This window comes from Ascaphus truei, chromosome 1 (genome assembly GCF_040206685.1).
Source record: "Ascaphus truei isolate aAscTru1 chromosome 1, aAscTru1.hap1, whole genome shotgun sequence".
In the NCBI taxonomy this organism is placed as follows: domain Eukaryota; kingdom Metazoa; phylum Chordata; class Amphibia; order Anura; family Ascaphidae; genus Ascaphus; species Ascaphus truei.
Genome location: NC_134483.1, coordinates 247,889,695 through 247,913,891, shown reverse-complemented (window position 1 = coordinate 247,913,891; position 24,197 = coordinate 247,889,695). Strand labels below are relative to the sequence as shown.

The 24,197-nt window shown below is 43.2% G+C and overlaps 1 protein-coding gene across 4 annotated transcripts in view; it reads right to left on the bottom strand.

Annotated features, from left to right (window-relative positions):
- Positions 1-20,698, bottom strand: part of ZCCHC7 (zinc finger CCHC-type containing 7) — a 174,623-nt gene extending 153,925 nt beyond the window's left edge. The window contains exons 1-2 of one of the 4 annotated variants that reach the window (XM_075602594.1): positions 20,431-20,698; positions 17,555-18,279 (exon numbers count right to left, since the gene is read on the bottom strand). In XM_075602594.1, the coding sequence (XP_075458709.1) occupies positions 17,555-18,257 (703 nt within the window). In that variant the 5' untranslated portion in view covers positions 18,258-18,279; positions 20,431-20,698. Of the gene's footprint in view, positions 1-17,554; positions 18,280-20,367 lie in introns of all 4 variants that reach the window. The other 3 variants (XM_075602625.1, XM_075602615.1, XM_075602605.1) reach the window with 3 other exon arrangements.
- Between the last annotated feature and the right edge of the window lie 3,499 nt (positions 20,699-24,197).

Genomic DNA, 24,197 nt, shown 5'->3' with positions numbered 1-24,197 from the left:
GAAAATTTGAAAAAATGAAAGTAAATAAAATAAAAAAAAATGAAAAATGGAAATTTAGAGAGCTTAAAATATGCACATTTCACAAAGGTGAAAAGAAAGACAAGCACCCTTCAAATAAATCATTATGAACACCCAAAAATTTAAACAGCAAAAACCACGATTTACTCAAGTAGAGTAAAACCAACATATAAAAACTGGAAACTACTGGAACCAAAAAGAGAAATGAAAAGGAAAATGTATCCGAGCTCCTTATCTTGTGGGTATTGTAGTATGTTGAGATCTTCAGCGTTTTTGCTTGTGTCCCACACCGTACTGCCCTCTGACGAGACCTCCTCAATGCCCTCACTGGCTTTCCTCAACCAGCTCTGTACTCTGTGAACGCCCATTCCAGTAATCGCACACCACTGTATCATCCCTAATCTAAACTCCGCACCCGCCAATAATTTTAATGTTTAATGTTACAGGCCACACTCGCTTTCAGTAATGTGAGTGTTCATGACTCAACTATCAGAAAAATACTGAACAAGAATGGTGTTCATGGAAGGATAGCCAGGAGGAAACAATTGCTCTCTAAAAAGAACATTGCTGCCCATCTGAAGTTTGCCAAAGAGCACATAGATGATCCACAAGACTTCTGGAACAATGTTCTCTGGACAGACGAGTCAAAATTCAAAACATTTTGGCCTCGATGACAAGCGTTATGTTTGGCAAAAACCACACTGCGTTTGAACAGAAGAACTTCATCCCAACTGTCAAGCATGGTGGTGGGAGTGTGATGGTTTGGAGCTGCTTTGCTACCTCAGGACCTGGATAGCTTGCCATCATTGACAACCATACATTTTGCATTGTATCAGAAGATTCAAGAGGAGAATGTCAGACCATCCGTCCGTGAGCTGAAGCGAAAGTGGGTCATGCAGCAAGACAATGATCCTAAACATACAAGCTGATCTACAAAAAAATGGCTGCAGAAGAAGAATTCGGCAATTTAGAATGGCCTAGTCAAGTTCGGACCTAAACCCCAACAAATGTTGTGGTAGGATCTGAAGCAATCTGTCCATGCAAGGAAGCTCCCAGATCTCGCCGAGTTTAAGCAGTTCTGTAAGGAGGAATGAGCCAAAATTCCTCAAAATCGATGTGAGAGACTGACCAGCAGTTACAGGAAACACTTAGTTGAAGGGGTATTGAATGTAAAGGTTCACATACTTTTTCAGACAAGGACATTGAATGGAGAATCATTTGTGGATAAATCAATGTTGAAAAAGTATCATGTTTTTGTGTCATTTGTTTGATCAGCAGGGGTCGACAAATTCACTCGCCCCCTTGCCTGAGGCGAGTGCATTTTACCTGCTCCCGAGTGTTACCAGTGTCCGGGTGCGGCGTCTCCCGGCATTCACCTGATTCTTCCCCAGCAATTTCTGTGTCTCTGCTGCGGCTCCAGTAAAGATGGTTGCGCAACGTCAAATGATGCCGCGTTGCCATGACATCGGTACGCTAAGTGATGTCAAGCAGCATCAAGTTGCCACGACAACGTAGCCATCTTTACGGGAGCTGAAGCAGGACACTGAAGTTGCAGGGGAGGAATCAGGAGAATACCGGGAGATGCCGCCGGTAATACTTGCAAGCAGGAAAAATGAGGGGGGCGTGTTTTTTTTTTTTTTTTTAGAATTTGTCACGCCCTGTTGATTAGTGTAGACGGACGTTCACAGAGGTACACAATTAGGAGGCTTTATAATGTGAAATTATAATAGGCTTTATTGTGCCTGTTCCTTTTCATCAGGAAATTATCCAAACACAGGGGTGGGGGAACAAAGCTTCCATTCACTTGGGAGTATTTCTAGTGAAATCCTATGCAATTAGTTCACATCTCCATTAGTTAAGCATTTCTCCCAACCCCAAACACACAGCATGAAAATAAGCAGATATAAGCAGTCTCTTAATAATGAAAGTCTTATCTGTTAGCTTCTGTAGAGTAAGCTTCTCTGCTCTCCTGGAACCGCACCCGTGCGTGCACAGAAAATATCAGCATCCAGGTTTAGAAGTCTTGTTTGGTGTCTTGCAATCAGCTATGCTGGGCAGAGCTCAAGACATGTGCTATCTCCAAAGGTCAGCTCTCAGTCAGAGCTAAGGAGTCACTTCCTGTCTCAAAGGCAGGCTTTTGTAAGCTATCTAATCAGGCAGGTGGTGTTTAGTAATTAACTACCAACAGTTAACCCCCACATTGCTAGATTAAAGGCACATTACTGAACAGGGATAAGTCCCCTGTTACAATCAGGTTATCCTCATCTATTATTATGACTTCAATTAAGATCTAATAACATTTTACATTTGAAATGTGAAAAAAATCTTAAGGGGTTCACGAACTTTTCTCGCCTCGACGAGGAAAGATCAATCTGACAAAAACCTTGGGGGGGGGGGGGGTCTCTCCCCAATGCCATAAGCAACTGTCAGGGTCTCCTAGACCTCCTGCCTAGCCATAGTTCTTCTTTGTCCACTGGGTGTGCTGTTGTCTTCTGTTTCCTCTGGGTTCCTCTGTCTGCACTCTACAGGGGAGCAGCCTAAAGTACATGTAAAGCAACCCATCTTTACAGTAGCCCTTTTTATGAGGCATACAGTGTGGAGTTTAACAGGGAGTTTCAACAGGAGTAAACAAGTGGACAACAACACCTACTTCCCTGAATCCTGGATTTGAACTATGCTGGAAAGGAGGACATTATCTATACCATACACTAAACTATTGCTCAGCACTAAATCTCAGCGCTAAACTATTGCTGCCATGCCACCGCTACTATTTATATTTGCTCTGACCTCGCTTCTTTTTAAAATACGTGCTTCTTTCTATCATCCTCATTATGTCTAACTCTATTCATATATCCCATCTCTCCTTCCTTTGCCACTTCTCAGTTCACATGAACTCCTTTCTTCCTTGCGCCCTCTGACACTACACAGCTATACCCCCTGCACTAAAACACACCCCTACAAATCATCCTCACACATTCTCTTTCTTTCCATGCTTCTGCTCCTTACTTCTGGGGATATCTCCCCCAATCCTGGTACCTGCCTTATTTCTACAATGTACTCGTACTCATCCTCGCCTCCCACATGCAACTTCTACTCCTTCTGGTGTCAACCCCTCTAACCTCCTACCCATCTCCCGTCACCCTCCCTCCTCTCTCCCTTTCTCCAGTGCCCTTTGGAATGCACGCTCCCTTTCCAACAAGTTTCTCTCTGTGCATAACTTATTTTCCTCTCACTTTCTGCTCATCTTTGCTATAACTGAGACTTGGCTGACTCAGTCCGATTCTACTCTGGAAGCTGCCCTCTCTTATGGTGGCCTTTCTTTCTACCACACTCCGTGCCCTGATGGCAGGGGTGGAGGTGTGGTGCTCCTCTACTCCTCAATCTGCCGTTACCAAACCCTTCCTATTCCTCCCTCTCTTGCTGTTCCCTCCTTTGAGGCTCACACTGTCCAGCTTTTCTCTCTCCTCACCCTGTCCATGTGGCGGTCATCTATCACCCACCACCTACCTCTACTCACCCCAATTCTGTCTCTCTCTCACTTTGAATCCTGGCTTTCTTTCTCTTTTCAGACTCCCCTAATCTTCTTCTTGGGGACGTCAACTGCCATATTGATGACCCCTCTCTCCCTTGGGCTTCCCACTTTCTCTCTCTAACCTATTTTTTTGGTCTTCAACAGTGGACTGCAGCCAGCACCAACAAGGATGGCCACTACCTAGACCTGGTTTTCACTAAAAACTTCTCTCTCTGATTTCTCCATTTACCTCTTTCCTCTCACTTACCATCACATCACCTCATTTTCTCTCTTACTTCTCCCCTTTTCCACCTCCCTCTACTCCTCATTTCTGCAGAGACCTGCGCTCTATTAACCTAACAGCTTTTGATTCAACTTTACACTCCTGTCTCTCCTAGCTCTGCACCAGACCCTGACAACCTGGTCAGGAACTACAACTTTGCCCTATCCTCCTCTCTCTTTTTTTTTTTTTATAACTTCAAATTTATTGTAAAGTATTTTCAGTACAGAGAGTATCGTAATACAGATAAAATAAATATCTCACACATAGCAGTTCAATGATACCTATATTCTCTCCTATGTACCTGTACAATATAAACATTAACAAATATCTGCCTTTAAGTTATGAAGTACAGTAGGGAATTTGAGCTTGTGGGTAAAATGAAATAAGGATAAGGAAGGGGAAGGAAAAGGGGGGGAAGGGATGAAGGAGGGGAGAGGGGGGGACCCCCAGGGGCGCAGGCTCCTCCTCTCGTAGCGAGGTTGGTGATCAGGTCGCTACATGTATCGTCTGTCAGCCCTAACCGGGTTGGCTATTGGGCCTCTTCTATTCTATTGATTCTACGTACGTGACCGGGTATCCTACGGAGGTGATCTCTTCCTTTGAGTGAGAATGCATTTATGACTATCATTGCCAAATTGTGGTTACCTCTACCCCTGGGATATCTGTCTGTGCCAACCAAGGCGTCCAGACTTTTAGATATTTGGCGCCAGTGTCATTAACTAAACTCGTTAATTTTTCCACCTGGGATATGTACCACAATCGGTTTCGAATCTTGGGGATGTTTGGGATATCAGGTTGTTTCCACATAGCTGCGATCTCACACCTCGTCGCTGTTGCAAAATGTGCAACTAGTTTATTTCCGGTTTTAGAGAGACCCGGCCATGGTCTATTCAGAAGGAACAGCCACGGGTCCGGGGGAATTGTGAGGTCAAAAATCCTCTGGATCCAATTTCTGATTTCTTCCCAAATAGGTGAGATTTGAGGACAAGACCACAGCATGTGCAACAGGTCAGCCGATTCTCCACACTGTTTTGGACACAGCGGGGAGTATCCTGGTACAAACCTTGATAATCCTATCCTCCTCTATTGATCTGCATGCCCCGCTTTCTATCTGCCGTTCTCTCCGTTCTCGCTCTTCTAGCCCCAGACCCTGGCTAAATTTTCACATGCGCATGCATTCCTGCACTGTTACTCTGGACGCCTCTGGAGGAAATCTCACCTTCTCGCAGACTTCCTTCACTACAAATTTATACTATCCTGTTTCAACTCTGCCCTCTCTCAAGCTAAACAAACCTACTTTTCTTCACTAATCAACACGTGCAAGTCTAATCCACGCTGACTCGTCTCTGTGTTTAACTCCCTACTCAGACCACCCTCTGCTGTCTGTTCTTCCTCCATCTCACCTCAGAACTTTGCTGACTATTTCAAGGAAAAAGGTGGAATTCATACATTAGGACATCCCCTCGGTATCCTCCTCCCATCCTACACCTCTTCCTAACTCTCCTCCTGCATTCCTTGACTCTTTATCCACTGTCACAGAGAAGGATGTATTGTTGCTGATCTCTCTTCTCCCTCTACCACCTGCCCTCTTGACCCCATTCCCTCCCATCTCCTAAAACCTCTTGCTCCTACAATAATCCCTAACTCCTCCCTCTACTCTGGTACCTTTCCCTCCTCCTTCAAACATGCAACAGTTATAAAAAGACAAAAAAACAGCACACAACGCTCAAAGTGCATTAAATTTATATAAAAAAACATATAAAAATGGTAAGTATTGTGCGTACATCAAAGAGAAATAAAACGAGCATGTCATATGACAATTCACATGTTACCACATCACAACCGCTGAAAAGGGAACCTATCTCGTCACGCACCGGGTGTAGTCCGCAGATGTCCCCAAATCTCAGGTAGGTAGCACCACCGGGGGGGCACTGGACAATCCTCCCAAGTACCCCGATGTTAGGGACGGGGCAGTCCAGAAAGATGGTATAAAAACCAGTCCCAAAGGCCAGTGAACACGTCCCGTTCACGGCAATAACCCAGAAGAGCTACCGTGGGACGCAGTGCATATAGCAGTACCTCACTACCAGCGTGAGACTGCAGGTAGATCCAAAGAGCAGCGTGTGTGGCAGCGGGGGAGAAGACGCCAAACGCCCGGTGTCAGTGATACAAGCGCCGGATGTGTCACCAAAACGTGAAGGCAAGAAGCCGCTACCAGTGGCAATCAGGAACAGTGTTGACAATCTAACGCGTTTCGTAGCACAGCAAGGCTACTTCATCAGAGATACATCTCAGATACATGCCCCGTCCCTACCATCAGGGTACTTGGGAGGATTGTCCACAATACTTACCATTTTTATATGTTTTTATATAAATTTAATGCACTGAGCGTCGTGCGCTTTTTTTTTGTCTTTTTCTTGTAGTGTGTGGGTATTGAGCCACCCAAACTTTTACAGCTGCAGACGCTCCTTCACTCCTATTAAGGTCCTATATTCACATATGTATACACACATTTATTTTTGGTGTTTGTGGTTTTGTCACAATCTGTCTTACGTCACAATAGTGTGGTGACAGGACATCACATTAATACTAGTAGCGTACTTTTATTTTCTTTATGCAACAGTTATACCATTACTCAAAAACAGTGCGCTTGACCCTACTTATCTTTCTATCTTCCTGTCTCCCTCCTGCTTTTTGCCTCTAATCTCCTTGAACGTCTTGTATTCTCTCGCTTGCTCCATTTTCTCACCACCTCTTCTCTCTAGAATCTGGCTTCCACACTGCTCACTCCACTGAAACAGCCCTCACGAAATATAACTAATGACCTCCATGCTGCCAAAGTCATATTACTCGACCTCTCTGCAGCATTTGACACTGTGAACCATCCTCTTCTCCTTCACATTCTCCATACTCTTGGTATTCGTAACAAAGCTCTATCCTGGATCTCCTCCTACCTCTCCCATCGTACTTTCAGTGACACTTTTGCCAACAACTCTTCCTCCTCTATCGATCTCTCTGTGGAGGTACCCCAGGGCTCTGTCCTGGGACCTCTTCGCTTTTCTTTTTATACACTCTCTCTAGGTGACCTAATCACATCTCTTGGTTTCAAATATCCCCTCTATGCTGACACACAAATTTACTTTTCAACTCCTGACCTTACACCTGCTGTACAGACCCAAGTTTCTGAATGTCTCTCTGCGATATCATCCTGGATGGCCCTCCGCCGACTTAAACTTAATATGTCAAAAACGGAGCTCCTCATATTTCCTCTCAAACCTGGCCCTAATACCTCCTTCCACATTAGGCTGCGTCCATACTGCACACGACCGCACGCTAACAAAAGGCCACACCTCAGTGAGGCAGGCCATAGAGCGCGCGACCGCGCGTGGGATGAAGCGTGACGGCATGGCAGATTTTTCGCTTGACAAAAAAAAAATTGTTTTTCTCGCGCGATGGCCGAGTCACGTGGGCGGTTCAGCCAATGAGGGCGAACCGCTCACATGACGTCACGGCCACGCCTCCGCCACCCCGTCACTGTGGATCACAGGCCACAGATCGCATGACCGACAGGTGCGTGTGACACTATGCGCTCTGTCGCGCACCCACTGTATCCGAGGCCTAACTGTTGGAAGTACTATCACCCAGTAGCCCAAGCACGCTGCCTAAGGATCACACTCGACTCCTTACATTCTCCTCGTATTCAAAATGTAGCTAAAACCTGTCGCAATATTATAAAGATACGCCATTTCCTCTGTTGCTCGACTGCTGAAACTCTGACACAGGCCCTCATTCTCTCCCATATCGATTACGGCAACCTCCTTGCTGTCCAGCCTTCCTGCCTCTCACCTGTCTCCCTTACAATCTATCCTAAACGCTGCTGCCAGAGTCACTCTACTCTTGCCTAAATCTGTCTCAGCATCTCCCCTGCTGAAGTCACTCTCCTTTCTTCCTAGCAAATCCCGTATCACACACTCAATTCTCCTCACTTTTTAAGCTTTACACTCTTCTGCGCCTCCTTAGATCTCAGCCCTAATTTCTCGCTATGCACCATCCCGCCTCTTGCGTTCTGCTCAAGGATGTCTACTCTCTACCCCTTTTGTATCTAAAACCCTCTCCCACCTTAAACCTTTCTCACTGACTGTCGCACACCTCTGGAATGCCCTTCCCCTCAGTATCAGACTAGCACACTCTCTATCCACCTTTAAGACACATCTTGAACCACACCTACTTAATGAAGCTATGAGTAGCTCCGTGGCTGATACTTTACACCGCATACATAAACCTTGACCCCTTGCAGATGCACTTACCAGAACACCTTCCTACTGTCTCTGTATGGTCTTCTCACCAATTAGATTGTAAGCTCTTCGGCGCAGGGACTCCTTTTCCTAAATGTTACTTTTATGTCTGAAGCACTTTTTCCCATTGTGTTGTATTTGTTATTTATATGATTATGTCACGTGTATTACTGCTGTTAAGTGCTATCTACATTAATGGCGCTATATAAAGACATACACAAAAAGAGAAGTAGCCCTAAATATATGGCCCATGTAAGCCTGTGCTACCTTGCCAAAAACAGCCTACAACCTGAAGTCACGGGAAATTCCAATCTGAAGAGCAAAGATCCATAAAAGGCATGGAAAATGTACATATGAAAGGACTTCTGAGGTTGCGGGTTCACAATGTCTAGATCAGAGATTTTCAAAGGAGCTTTAATAGTAATATACACACACACAGCCAAGAGATTCAATTGTATCCATATTACAATGTAAAGATTAACTTTTTTTCTTCTACCTTGTAATCAAAATATCCATATGCATGGGCTGCAAGCAGCGCTGGGTAAGGCAATTCCCACCGCCTGTAACATCTCCCTAGAACAAACTGGTATAAAAATGTTCAAAGCACAATGAGAAACCTTTCAGTGTAAACAGAGACTGCTTTCTTTAGAACGTTACTGCAGCAAGCAGACGTTTATAAACACTTGAATAATAGCTGTTAATATAGTGTTCCATATTTCACAGGCTCCCCACTTTTGCATCTTTTAATTTGTGTTATCCCTGTTGATTGCTCTCCATATGAAAATGCTTTGACATAATCTGTGAATACCCACTTGGCCCTTGGCCACGGATGCACCATCTGCACATCTCTGTTGTTCTTTTTAACCAGAAAGGCAGAAACTGGCTTCACTACTTTCTGTACAAGGAACAAAAGAGCTGCAAGTTGCCAATGAATTAAAGAACTCAATCCACCTGTAAACTTCCTTACCCTCCCACTGTATCCCTTGGGGTATACAGATCATTTTAAAAGTGCACTGCAGCATGTCTCCTTGTGTGAATGAGAATGCAGGAGAGAACCACATGGAGGACAGCACCAGTGTATTTGTGTGCAAAAGGACCGGCGCAAAGTCCAGTTGAAGGACAGAGAAGTGATAAAAACCACTAAGCAAAGTGATTATATACAAATATAAATGTCAAGGGCAGCCTACAGTAGTAAAAGGATTTAAATAAGGTCAGTGAAAGGTGTAAACACTTCTATGCAGTATAAAATTAAATACAACCCCTGGAAAATATGCCACTCTGGTAAGGTAAAATGTTTCCCAACATCAGAGAGATATAATGCAGCAGATAAAGCACAATACCCATAGGGTGGGTGGGTGTGTACACACACACACACACACACACACATCACAAAAACTATAGTGCAATATGTTGAAAACACTGAGATAGTGTGAGTCTAAGGGGTAATTCCACTCACATTACATATGGAAGCATATATATATTAAGCGTATATTAGAGACCGAGTCTTCAGGCAGTCTTCAATGGGTAATATGGAGCCCTCCCAGATGTTAAATAATAAAAAAATTAAAAAAAACAAGGATAGTATAACAACGTTTATGCATAAAAAAACCGTTAAGAAGTGGCATCACACTCTCAGATTGGACAGTAGTTAGTGCTTTTGTACCTCACAATGGGTCAGATTAAACAAAATCAACAGGTATTGGCCAAGTGAGCTTCCTACACAAGTCCCAGCAAGGGGGGGACGCGTGTGTGTGTGTGGTAGTTTTGCGCTATGATATCCCTCGAGAAAGTAGCGATTACTTTGGTTGTGAAGGCACCGCGGTTCCACGCACAGGGGGAAGAGTCAAAATCTCCTTAAGAAAACAAACACACAAATAAGTGATGATGTTCACTGAACGTCACCTGGGCTTCCACTGTGTCTTCCCTTGTGATGTGCAGTTAACGTCTGAACGCACTCAAGTTGTTAAAGTAGCCAGAAACCAGGGACAGAAAAAAAGTGATGGACGTCTGATCCAGAAGCTGGTGTTTTAAAAAAAAAAAAAAAAAGGGAAGGTGTAGTTCCCACCAAAAATGACCCATCTTGAAATACACGTTTAAAGCAAATGACCAAAGTTGTATTTTGTACTAGCTATTAATGATTTTCATTTTAAAAAGGTCAAAAAGCCTGCAGTTATAAAGTGTCCACTTGGCAACTTCTGCTGTTTATTCTCACTTGCTCCACTCCACCAGGCAGCACTGAACTGGTTACCATGAAAACTTCAAAAAGACTCATCAGAAAAAACTGTCCTATCCTTCATTTCTCGGAACAGTCTCTTCGCAGTTTAGTGATGTCACAAAGTGGCAGGAGCGTAGCCACTATATTCAGTTCAGTTTTTGGCTTGTAAAACACGCAGTTCAATAATCGGGGTACAGGGAAGAAACTAGAGGTGATGAAAACAGACACCCAACTGGCAGGCGCGGGGATGAGATCTTTGATAGACAGTGAAAAAGTGAATATAAAGGTGCGAACAACTTAAAAGTGAAATTAAAAATAGTGAATGTGTAGAACTAATATAAATTACACAAAATAAAAACAGTGACAATCAAAAATTATATATATATAATATAATATATATATTGGCTGTGCTCAAAGCTGTGACCATGCAGCAAGCTTAAGCCTATAGGGAACCATGTTAAAAATGGTTATTGAGGCAAAAAGTGACAGTGTGCTCATTTGCATGTCATTTCCCAGAATCCCTTGCTGCAGTGGAAGTGCTGTATGCTGGGTGATAATGGGGAAAGGCGGGGTTGCAGACCTGCCTAAGACATGCAGATGAGCATACAGTTATATTTGCATATTTGCTTTCCTGTGGAGGGTTTTTGTCACTTTTTTTACTCACCATAACTTAACTCAGTATTATGGTTTAGCCTATCCCATAGCCTCTCTTGCATTCCCAGTAAAATCAACCCCACACTGATGAGACCCATCAAGGTCGAAACAGCTGTCTGTGGGTGGTTTTCTGGGTATGCACCTTAACCCTGGCTGTGCTCAAAGCTGTGACCATGCAGCAAGCTTAAGCCTATAGGGAACCATGTTAAAAATGGTTATTGAGGCAAAAAGTGACACTGTGTGCTCATTTGCATGTCATTTCCCAGAATCCCTTGCTGCAGTGGAAGTGCTGTATGCTGGGTGATAATGGGGAAAGGCGGGGTTGCAGACCTGCCTAAGACATGCAGATGAGCATACAGTTATATTTGTGTGTGTGTGTGTGTGTGTGTGTGTGTGTGTGTGTGTGTATGTATATATATATATATATATATATATATATATATCAACTGTAAATATTACTGTATGTTCATTTGCATGTCTTAGACAGGTCTGCAACCCTATCTTTCCCCATTATCGTCCAGCACACAGCACTTCCACTGCAGCAAGGGATTCTGGGAAATGACATGCAAATGAGCACACAGTGTCACCTTTTGTCTCAAGTTCGTATTATTGTATTGTATTGTATGTCTTTATTTATATAGCGCCATTAATGTACATAGCGCTTCACAGCAGTAATACATGTGGTAATCAAATAAATAACAGATAATATAAATAACAGATCATGGGAATAAGTGCTTTAAATATACACAAAGGGCACGTCGCTACACCAAACACACATACACTTTGACAAGAAAAAATCTACCTGGTGCAAGGGAGAAAGCACAAATCAATACACACAAATAATCAAAAAATTATAAACAGCCCCCTATAATTGCACTCAAGGTAGGTGACAGAAATCGAATATATTGTCTACTGATAACTGGCTGGATATTAGCCAAATCCTAGCATAGGATTCACCGCCAAAAGGTCACCTACCTTGAGTGCAATTATAGGGGGCTATTTATAATCTTTTGATTATTTGTGTGTATTGAATAAGTGCTTTAGACATAAAAGTAACATTAAGGAAGAGGAGTCCCTGCCCCGAGGAGCTTACAGTCTAATTGGTAGGTAGGGAGAACGTACAGAGACAGTAGGAGGGAGTTCTGGTAAGTGCGTCTGCAGGGGGCCAAGCTTATGTTTCATGTGTTCAGAATATCCACAGTGCTATTCATATGCTTCTTTAAGCAATTGTGTCTTAAGGTGGGTCTTAAAGGTGGATAGAGAGGGTGCTAGTCGGGTACTGAGGGGAAGGGCATTCCAGAGGTGTGGGGCAGTCAGTGAAAAAGGTTTAAGGCGGGAGAGGGCTTTAGATACAAAGGGGGTAGAAAGAAGACATCCTTTAGAAGAACGCAAGAGTCTGGATGGTGCATAACGAGAAATTAGGGCAGAGATATAAGGAGGGGCAGAAGAGTGTAAAGCTTTAAAAGTGAGGAGAAGAATGGAGTGTGAGATGCGGGATTTGATCGGAAGCCAGGAGAGGGATTTCATGAGAGGAGATGCTGAGACAGATCTAGGAAAGAGTAGAGTGATTCTGGCAGCAGCGTTTAGGATAGATTGTAGGGGAGACAGGTGAGAGGCAGGAAGGCCGGACAGCAGGAGGTTACAGTAATCAAGACGGGAGAGAATGAGGGCCTGAGTCAGAGTTTTAGCAGTCGAGCAACAGAGGAAAGGGCGTATCTTAGTTATATTGCGGAGGAAAAAGCGACAGGTTTTAGAAATGTTTTGAATGTGAAGGGCGAATGTGAGAGAGGAGTCGAGTGTGACCCCTAGGCAGCGTGCTTGGGCTACTGGGTGAATGATCGTAGTTCCAACAGTAATGTGGAAGGAGGTATTAGGGCCAGGTTTGGGAGGAAGTATGAGGAGCTCTGTTTTAGCCATGTTGAGTTTAAGGCGACGGAGGGCCATCCAGGATGATATAGCAGAGAGACATTCAGAAACTTTGGTTTGTACAGCAGGTGTAAGGTCGGGTGTTGAAAAGTATATTTGTGTGTCGTCAGCATAGAGGTGATAATTAAAGAGTGTAGTGACCTCTGTCTTTGGCAGCATGGAGGTCGTCAGTTATTTTAGTGAGGGCTGTTTCCGTGGAGTGAGCAGTGCGGAAGCCAGATTGTAGAGGGTCTAGGAGAGAATAGGTGTTGAGAAAATTGAGCAAGCGAGAGAATACAAGACGTTCAAGGAGTTTAGAGGCAAAAGGCAGGAGGGAGACAGGTCGATAGTTAGAAAGACAGGTAGGGTCAAGCTTGGTGTTTTTGAGTAATGGTATAACTGTTGCATGTTTGAAGGAGTAGGGAAAGGTACAAGAGTAGAGGAGGAGTTAAAAATGTGTGTGAGCGTAGGGATTATATTAGGAGCAAGAGGTTTTAGGAGATGGGAGGGAATGGGGTCAAGAGGGCAAGTGGTAGAGGGAGAAGAGGCGATCAACAGCGACACATCCTCCTCTGAGACAGTGGAAAATGAGTCCAGAAAGGCAGGAGGAGAGTTAGGAAGAGGTGTAGGATAGGAGGAAGAAACAGAGGCGATGTTCTGCCGTATGGATTCCACCTTTTCCTTAAAATAGTCAGCAAAGACCTGAACGGAGATGGAGGAAGGAGAGGCCGCTGAGGGTGGTTTGAGTAGAGTATCAAAGACAGAGAACAATCGGCGTGGGTTAGACTTGTGCATGTTGATTATTGAAGAAAAGTAGGCTTGTTTAGTTTGCAAGAAGGCAGAGTTGAAACAGGATAGCATAAATTTGTAGTGAAGGAAGTCTGTGAGAGAATGAGATTTCCTCCAGAGGCGTTCGGAGGAACGAGTGGAGGAACGCAGCATGCGCGTGTGGGAATTTAGCCAGGGTCTAGGGTTAGAAGGGCGAGTGCGGCAGAGAGAAAGCGGGGCATGTAGGTCAAGAGAGGAGGACACGGCAGAGTTGTAGTTCCTGACCAGGTTGTCAGGGTCTGTAGCAGAGCTAAGAGAGGAGAGGGAGGAGCGTAAAGTGGACTCAAAGTCAGGTAAGTGAATAGAGCGCAGATTTCTGCAGAAACGGGGGGTAGATGGAGTTGGAGAAGGGGAGAAGCGAGATAGAGAGAATGAGATGAGGTGATTGTCAGAGAGAGGAAAAGGGGAAATGGAGAAATCGGAGAGAGAGAAGTTTTTAGTGAAAACCAGGTCTAAGTAGTGGCCATCTTGTGGGTGCTGGCTGCAGTCCACTGTTGAAGGCCAAAAGAGGAGGTTAGAGAAAGAAAGCGGGAAGCCCAAGGGAGAGAGGGGTCATCAATGTGGCAATTGAAGTCCCCAAGGAGAAGAACAGGGGAGTCTGAGGAGAGAAAGAAAGAGAGCCAGGATTCAAAGTGAGAGAGAAAGGCAGAGGGGGGATGAGTAGAGGTAGGTGGGCGATAGATGACCGCCACAAGCCAATCCTCAAGCCAATGCATGCTGTTTTAAACACAGCTTTTAGACAGAGGCTGGGATGAGATGCAAAGCCAGTAAACCCACAAGATAAAATTCTTTATGTAAAAAGTATATAAAATTTTATATACTTTTTACATAAAGAATTTATCTATCAGCCTGATCGCGCTATGTAGCTTTTTCTCATCTCTTGCATACAGTAAACTCACCATATCACTGATTGTGCCTTTGAGGGGGGATCCTGACTACACTCACTCCATACAGGTAGCAGCCCTTCTTGCAACTGCCTTTTATTCATCTACATCTTGTGAGTAGGCTGGACATACGAGCCAAGAAATTACTACGTGCCATATCTCAATTTCCCATACATCTACACTTATATTGTGTGTTCTCTTGTCTTCTCTTCCTTTACATGCTCCCCCTGGATTGTTTGAGAATTACCTTTGATAGACATGCATTCTGTTTCTCAAGACTAAAAAGAAAAGTTTATTGTAGTTAATTTTCAAAGGAATAAGAAATGTTTGCTGCAAGGATGATATTTGTTTAAATGATTGTTGGGAGCTTAGTGGGAATTCTCCTTTAAAGAGGTAACTCAAGCGTTGCTTTAAAAAAAATATATATATATATATATAGCCCTTTGAAAAAGTTACCCGTGAGTGACGAAACGCGTCAGGGAGCGTCATCACGTCGGACGCATTGACACTTACGTCATTACCGAGCGCTGGAGCAGACTGATCCATGCGCGAGTGCTAGAGGCTTAAACAATACGGAGCCACTTTCTTGGACTCTTATACAGCATTACCAGCCCTGGATATCTGCTGGGACGTCGATATTTACTTTTGGAGACTGGGATTGCCCCAAGATGATGCAGTATTAACCGGATGGTGGTGATTATGATCACATAATGCTTGATTTTATTGTACTTTTGTAAGTGCATTTTTTACCCCCTCCTCCCCTTCCCCTCATTAAATATACAATTTTACGCTATGGGCTCTCTCCTCCTTTTTTCCTTCTAGATTCCCTGTGGACGTGGTTTGTCCATATTGAGAGCAGCCGGAGACCCTCTACACCAGCACCCACATTACTATTGGAACTATTCTGAGGACTGGTTTACCGCTTTTTTCTATATATGTTGTTATATAATTTTATGTATAATCTCTATTTATGGTTTATAGATTTTATATATTTGTGCTAGAATTGAATTATTTAGGGATTCACTATTATTAGTTAACACTGTGTATTAATACTTTATATTTATATTTAGCAAGTATATTCACTTATTTATTGGTTTATCTTAATCAGAGGCGCTGCTTTCTTTTTCTGTTTGTCATATATATATATATATATATATACACACATACTAATTACCTAAGTTCTCCCGTGATCAATCAGCAAATATCCTGCTTCCCAGGGTTCACTAAATGGCTGCATGTCAGTTTCAATTATTCCTTCAGTCGTGTAAGGACAATGATTTCATATATGTATTTAGGGTACATTATGATTAATTTTAGGATTGCACCATTTTGGTTTTATTGTAATGTATAAAATTATGTACTTTAAGTGAATTTTAGCTTATTTTGGCATATGAATTGTGTGTAACATACATTGTTAATTAGCTTATGAAGCAAAGCTGTGTCTATTTTCCAAGAGCCAATTAGGAGGGCTTTAGGGTAGAGATGTGTGTATGTATACCACCCATGATGCATCAGACAGCCACTCCTGATGAAGCTGCCATCTGTGCAGTGAAACACGTAGAGTGTGGCTCATACGTGGTCTCAAGAGAGGAGAGAGGGTCATCTGTGGGCAGGCATCGACGGACGAACTGACGCGACCAGAAGTGACGTCACGGGTGACGCGAGTAGCAGAGGCAACTGGGGATCTGGCAGAACTGAGCAGCGGTGAGATCGCGACTGACAGTACACTAGTACAGCCTATATGTACCCTGTGTTTTTACTACTGAGAGTGTAAGCCTTCATTTGTTATATGTTGTGTTGCGAATATATTTTAAAGTTGACCTGCACCCTGGCTCTGCCTTTCCTGTTTCTGAGATCATATGACTGCATGCAACATACCATCAAGGGATCATTGTGCCACTGTTTGGATTCGTGCCTATAACTCCTGCTCCATTGTGAGTAGAAAATTTAGAGGCCCCCTGATCACATTTTTTATCACTGAATTAGCATTATTGCACTGTGATTTTTTTTCTTTTTCATATGGCTTTATCACCGCTCCCCTGAGGTTTGGAGAGTAGTGTAAGGCTACGGCCCCCCAGTCACAACACACGCTGGGGGTCGGAGCTCCTGGCGGCACGTGCACCTTCTCAAGCCGCGGTCTGTGCTTGAGCAGCATGGGGAAAGACAAGCTTGCGATGTGGGGGGAGGGGAGAGGGGCAGCGTGGCTATGTCACCTGGCTGAATATATAAACACATTGCTATTTGTTGTTCCCGATTAATGAGCAATACATTCATAGGAAAGTTAAAATAAATATTTGTGTCCGCTCTTTACCACCTGTAGAGTCAATCCACCCTGGAACAATCTCAAAAATAAGTATATTTATACCCAGCAAGGTTTGCACAACTCTACTCTCAGATTTATAACCTGATACAGGCATACCCCCCTCATTAACGTACGCAATGGGACCGGAGCATGTATGTAAAGCGAAAATGTACTTAAAGTGAAGCACTACCTTTTTTCCACTTTACAATGCACGTACTGTACTGCAATCATCATATACGTACATAACTGATGTAAATAAGGCATTTGTAACAGGCTCTATAGTCTTCCCGCTTGCGCACAGCTTCGGTACAGGTAGGGAGCCGGTATTGCTGTTCAGGACGTGCCGACAGGCGCATGCGCGAGCTGCTGTTTGCCTTTTGGGCGATATGTCCTTACTCGCGAGTGTACTTAAACCGTGGTGTGCCTGTATCTTGCTGGCCTCTTATCTATTTTATTATAACCTCTCTGCTTCATAACTCAGTAGGCTATTTATAAAAGTGACCCGACAACAAAACTTGGGCAAAAATACAAGCATCAAATTCATAAACCCCATAGAAGGCAACATTACTTTTTCTTTTGATAAATAGGATTTGCAGACAAGGGACTGGCATGATGCATGCAGGAGGGAAATATAAATGGAGACAGGTAACCACACAGACCTTCACTGGATGAGCTTCTGTAACCTTCAAGGTTCAGCTGGATACTGGCATCTCCATCCTCTCTTGCGCTTCCCAGCAGCATCCAGTTTTCCAAATCACTCTGGTCACTCTCTGACATTTCAGTGTCTTCCTCAAACTCATCGTCATCTTCCTCTTCTGAACTCCCCCTGATAACTAGGACTTCCTGGACCACTCCCCCGCTGTAACATTTGCTGGTGCTGGCCGGAAACGACCGCTGACCTTTAGAAACCCTGGTTCGAGGTGTGAAGACTCTGGTGTCGTTGGGAGTAGAGTGGGCATCCGGGTTGTACAGAGTCCCCTTTGCCTGCAAAGGGATACCGGTTACTTGCCTCCTGCCCTTGTTACAATACACGCTGTCTTCGTCGCCGGTGTCGGACACAATGATGACCGCGGAACTGTCTGAGATTTTGATTTCTTCACTGTCTGATATGGTGACCAGGATACTCTGCTCTGCATCTTTTATATAATTGCTGTTCGATTGTTGCTTCTTTCCTGAGGCACGTGGCTCTGTGTCTCCACCAGCTTCCACCTCTTCAACATTTGACTCGCTGAGGTGCTGGGAATAGTGCACCTGGCTGTAGAGGTAGAATTCCACTTCACTGTCAACGCTCTCATCGCTGGAGGACTGCTCGCGGTACAAATCATCTTCATACGCCTCCAGGTCCTCGTAACCATGGAACATGGTGAGGGATGTGACGATGGCTCTACGTAGGAGGAACGATACAAAACAACTCAGAAACAAAGTTGACTGATGAATGCATTTGAATATTAACATCAGTGGTACTAATCCATTGCACTCATTCAATGTTGATCAATAATGAAGAATAGCAAAAGACCTTTCTAAAAAGCAAATAAATATATGTACTCATCCCCTAGATCTGCAGTTCAGTGTTGTAGGGCACCTAACAAATTGCAGTGAACTTCAGAGCAACTTCGATAAAGGGGGTAGTGTGCATTTTATTGCGAGTAATAGCTGCAAATTAACAAACTCAAAGAAAGTCATCACTGCGTAATCTGCATTTGAGCTTTAACGATAACGGATATATACACAACTCAGAATGTTGTACTCTTATGAGGCGCTACAGCTAGCAGAGACCTATAACTTTCACATATACATAGAACTAGAGGAGAGCTAGGTGTTTGTCTGAAAATAGAAAAACTACTTTCCATTACAAAATGGAAAAACAGACGCAAGGTAAAAGCAAAAATACATTTTCATTACTTAGTTTGCTATTCTCTTGCGATATACCTTAAATTCAAATGTATCATCTTTATCCTACATTTGTTTTTAACTCGACACAGATTTTCATCTATTCTATGGGCTAACACACTACCTTTCACTCGCTGAAATGTCTGAAAGTCATGGTATAAAGTGTGTGTACAGTATACAGGCATACCCCGCATTAACGTACGCAATGGGACCGGAGCATGTATGTAAAGCAAAAATGTACTTAAAGTGAAGCACTCCCTTTTCCCCACTTATCGATGCATGTACTGTACTGCAATCGTCATATACGTGCATAACTGATGTAAATAACGCATGTGTAACAGGCTCTATAGTCTCCCCGCTTGCGCACAGCTTCAGTACAGGTAGGGAGCTGGTATTGCTGTTCAGGACGTGCTGACAGGCACATGCGTGAGCTGCCGTTTGCCTATTGGGTGATATGTCCTTACTCGCGAGTGTACTTAAAGTGAGTGTCCTTAAAGCGGGGTATGCCTGTATATACACTTTACACACAATCTAGAAGCCTCACATATTACAGGTTACTTCACGATGTATTTAACCATAAAAACTGATGGCAGATCAGGACCACTTGGTCTACGTAGTTCATCCATTTTCCTACATTTATTTACCTTCAGTTACAAAATACAGATATAAGAGAAAATGTTACTAGTATATAAGGGATTGTTTAAAGGCATAAACCGGATGTTTAGTGCTGATTGTATGTGTATATATATGTGTATATATGTGTGTGTATATATATATATATATATATATATATATATATATATATACACATACACATACACAATAGTGTTTATTTACATATAGGAACATCTTTGTTTACTTAGACTTAAACCAAAATGTATATTGAAAGTTCTCTTCTATATTCAGGTTAAAAAAGTGTTTTGCTGAAAACTGCATTCATACTTTATTATTTAATAAATAACCTTTGTAGAAATAGAATATATACTTATATACTGTATGCCACTATTCAAATTGAGTGGTCCATTGTAACAAAAAAAATTGACCTGCCACACATACTGTAGTGATAACATTATACAACCATGTCCAATGTCATTCATAAGCCATTCATCAGCATTGGGATTCAATTTATGGTTTTTACTTTAAAAGTTAAAATATAAAATGGTGGAAATTGTTGAGTTCACACTCAACATGTAATCCAGAAATGTACTGTATATTTGTAGGTGTGTTTATTACTTTTATGCCATTTCAAGACATTAAATGCCACATAGAAATGCAATGTTACACATTGGCAACAAGTCTTCAGATTCCATTGGAGATAGCCATTACGCCAGATCAATGACCAACATTATTTTACTTGGCAGCAGAACATAGCGGATAACTCCAAATGTATGAAGCATTTGATCAGGACATTCCAGCTCTTGCTTCCCCAATCAACTCAATTCGTGTCACTGCCACAAGGGCCTGCAATGCGATGCGAAGCCCTCCTGTTTAGCTGCGAGTAATAAAACACAGCACAGTCAATCAGGGCAGAGGGTCTCTCAAGCGAACCTATAACACTTGCAACATGGTTTTATTTTATCACCCCTTTTCACTGAACACCCCACTACAGCTCGCGAGTCTCCCTGCAGGGCCCTGTCCTACTCACTGCGCGCGCCGGACTCTGCCAAGCTACAAACGGAGCACGAGGAGGACCGACACAGCGTTCCAAACAAGCGAACGGCTTGCGTCGCCGCCGCCTGCGTCACTTACGGTGACGTTGAGGTGGGCGTGTCCTTCAAACTGGTGACCCTAGAAGTATTTCTCGTTTAGAAGGATTGGATAGGGGTGCGGCCTGAATGACGCGTCTGCTGCGTCACTGGTTCTGCTGTGTACTTGATTGCTGCCTCATGCCCGGTTACGTGCTCACGTTGGATCGCGACAGTTGCTGGATGAGTCACGTGGTTGTAAAAGAAAAACAACAAAAAAAACTTAAAGGTGTAGAGAGAATATGAATAAAAGCAGTTAGTGATATAACCAGGTGTCTGACACTATACACCTAATATATCTACCGTGGCCCCTTGCAGACACACTTACCAGAATGCCCCTACTGCCCCTGTAAATTCTTCCTACTGACCAATTGTAAGCTCTTCGGGACCGGGACTCCTTTTCCTAATGTTACTATTATGTCTAAAAAGCACTTACTCCCATTATGTGTTACATTAATTAATGATGTCACGTGTTTTACTGCTGTGAAGCACTTGGTGGCGGATTTCCCATTAGGTCCGGGCCTAGGGGGAGGGCAAAATTTTGGGGCAGCAAAAATATCCGCCCCCATATACTTTAGCTGCGCTATCGGGCCTGATGGGAAGTAATTTAGCAGTTGCGGCCACCTTCTTACCTGCCTCCCTCCTTCTGAATCACAGCGTCAAATGACATCATGACATGCATTACCATAGCAACGTGACACCGTGCAACATCACGTTGGTGACGTCAAATGACGCCGTGGTTCAGAAGGAGGTGGGAGTGGCAGATGAGGAGGAGGCCGCAACAGCTAAGTGCCTATTGGCGCCAGTTTTTGAAATCTGTAGCTGGAAGCGCTGTGTACATAAATGGCGCAATATACATAAAGATATATACAGTATACTGTACATACAAGCACAAAGTCAGGCAAAGATAGATAGATATACATCTTTTTATTGTGTTTTTTTTCTTCACATTTCTTAAGCAAGAACACAAACATTAAAGTGTATTTTACAGATCCAAATGTTACAGAAATAATATGTATGCACACGGGTACCAAATTAATACAAAATAATATTAATAGATAAAATAAAATTGGACGCATATTATTAAAATTATTTTAAGTAGTTTTTTCTGGAGATGTTTTTTAACCTAAAGTTATTCTTTCTTCCTCATGTCCCTTTTCTTAAGCCGCGCTTATAGTGCTGGCGACGGCGAGATTGGTGATCTACCTACACATGTAAATCATTCATCACAGAGGATGAAACAATAAGATTGACAATTTTCCCGAATCCCTATTTTTATGGCTTTAGAAAACAAAGGGTCTCATGAGAGCATCTCAGTGTCTTTCATTGGTCCACAAAAGCTACTCCATTCACCACATTACCAATACAATGCTTAGACTGCAGAAAAGGATTCTGGGTAATGACATGCACTTGGCATGTCACTTTTGGCATCCAAAACAAATTAAACTAAGAGATGCATAAGACATATAATATCCTTATGTGTCTAATCTATTGTTTCAAAGGAAACATTTCAACAAACCTGTTAGTGATATATTTGGACCGTGCCCACTATACCTGCCGTGGGTTCACTGGGATTCAGGGCCCACCAGGGATTTTCCCTGTTATCACGCCAGACAGTTGGACCCCACCCATGGTCGCCGGGCCCCCCAGACTTTCGCAGGCCCTAGGCCAGCACATAGTGCGCCTATGCGTTAATTAGGTCCTGAACAATGTAAACTATTTGTTGGTCACCAAAAATATATATGCTGCCTGTATTTTACTTTTATTTTGCTTTTTATTTGTAGGTACCTACCTTTTTGGTGCTTGTTGCCACAAGGAGAGGAGAATGTTGCCTAGCAACAGGGAGGCCCCCCTCCTCCAACTGCTGAGCACGCATGAGGGAGACAGAGGCCCTTACTCTGTAAGGTGTGGTTGCATAACGCAGATGACGTGCTATCGCATGAAAAGCCCCATCGACTTTAACAGGGATTTTCCTGCGATAGCACATTAACTGCTCTTATCACACCTTACAGAATAATGGCCAGAGAGAGAAGACACAGGGAGAGAGAGAGAAGAGAGATAGAGAGAAATTAGAAAATTACAGAGAGAAAACAAAGAGAACGAGGAGAAGAGACACAGAGAGAGAAGAAAAATAATAAATACATAATAATAAAGTAAATAAAACAAAAAGAAACGGGTGTGTGTGCCGAGCACGTGCATTGTAAGTGAAACTTTTTTGCGTTTTGGCACTGAAATTGTATTTACATTTTTATGATTTTTATTAAATGAAAGACTTTTGAGAGTGTATTTTTTTTTTTACATTTCAGTAGAAATTTCCATAGTATTGGTTGAAATATATGATACAATTGACTTATGATAACTAAATAAAGATACATATATTTTGGATTGTAAAGTATCTAAATAGCGTTACTCTCAAAAGTCTTTCATTCAATCAAAATTATATAAATCAAAATAAAATTTAATTGACAAAATGCAAAGAAGTTTGCGTTACAACGCACGTGCTCGGCACACACCCCTCTTTTTTTGTTATAATCATTACAGTCACTATATTATAATAATCTATACGGAAATTATGTGTTTTTTGTTTACATAACTTGCATCTTTTGCACTTCTCCAGATTTTATTAGAAAATGGTACATTTGTAACATTTTTGCTATTTGCACTTCTATATTTGTACTCATTGGGAATTCCTCTAATATCACTTTCCTTTTGTTTGTTTGTGTATGGGTACACACACACACACACACACACACACACACACACACACACTAGAGTCGCTAGAACAGAAGTGTGTGTGTCCATACCCCTGCGCATGCGCTGGCGGTGCCGGACGCCTCTGCGTATGCGCTGCCGGTGCCGAGCGCCTCTGCACATGCGCTGGCTGCCGCTTCTGTGCATGCGCTGGGGGGCAACCGCTTCTACACATGCGCTGGGGTGGCGCCTGCTTCTGAGCATGCTGTCGGCACATGAATAATTGCCACAAGATAGAGGAAGCTGAACTATTAGGAGTCATATAGCGGTATTGAGAAGTATCAACACTTATGTGAGAAGAAAATACACCAGCGAAGACAACCTGGGTCGTGAGTAACAATAATGTACTGGCACATTTATTTATTTATTTATAAAATGTATTACAAGTGTAACAGTGTTTCCCTGGGCCCCTCTCATACTGACCCCTATGTGAGAAAACTGCCCCCAGTTACATGTCATGTCGTGTGGTGCACCTGCTGGCTTACAGGACTCCTGAGTCTCCCGCTTGATGGTATTGGGGAATTCACCAGGACTGGCTCGTGAGGTAGTGCTGTTTTCGTACTCACAGTTGGTACAGCGCCTCCATCTCTTCCAGGTCCCCACGACAGCAGGGAGGAGTCTCTGGAAGAGAACCCCTGGGTGCAGCTTCTCCCTGAATGACTCCAGGCTCAGGCGAGAAGGTTCTTTTAATCAAGGCACTCTTTATTAACATCCTCCATGGCAGACTGCCCATCATAGCGACCGGTACTTAGCCGCACATGTTCAAGGTTGCCAACCTCAAGGAAGTTCCTGACTCTCTAATAGAGAAAGGGAATAGTCTGTATCCTCTCCCCTAAGGGAGGGCCACAATCTGCGCCAGAGCCCTGGCACAGTGTGGGGTCAGCTTGTCACACTCTGCAACACTTGATAGACTCAA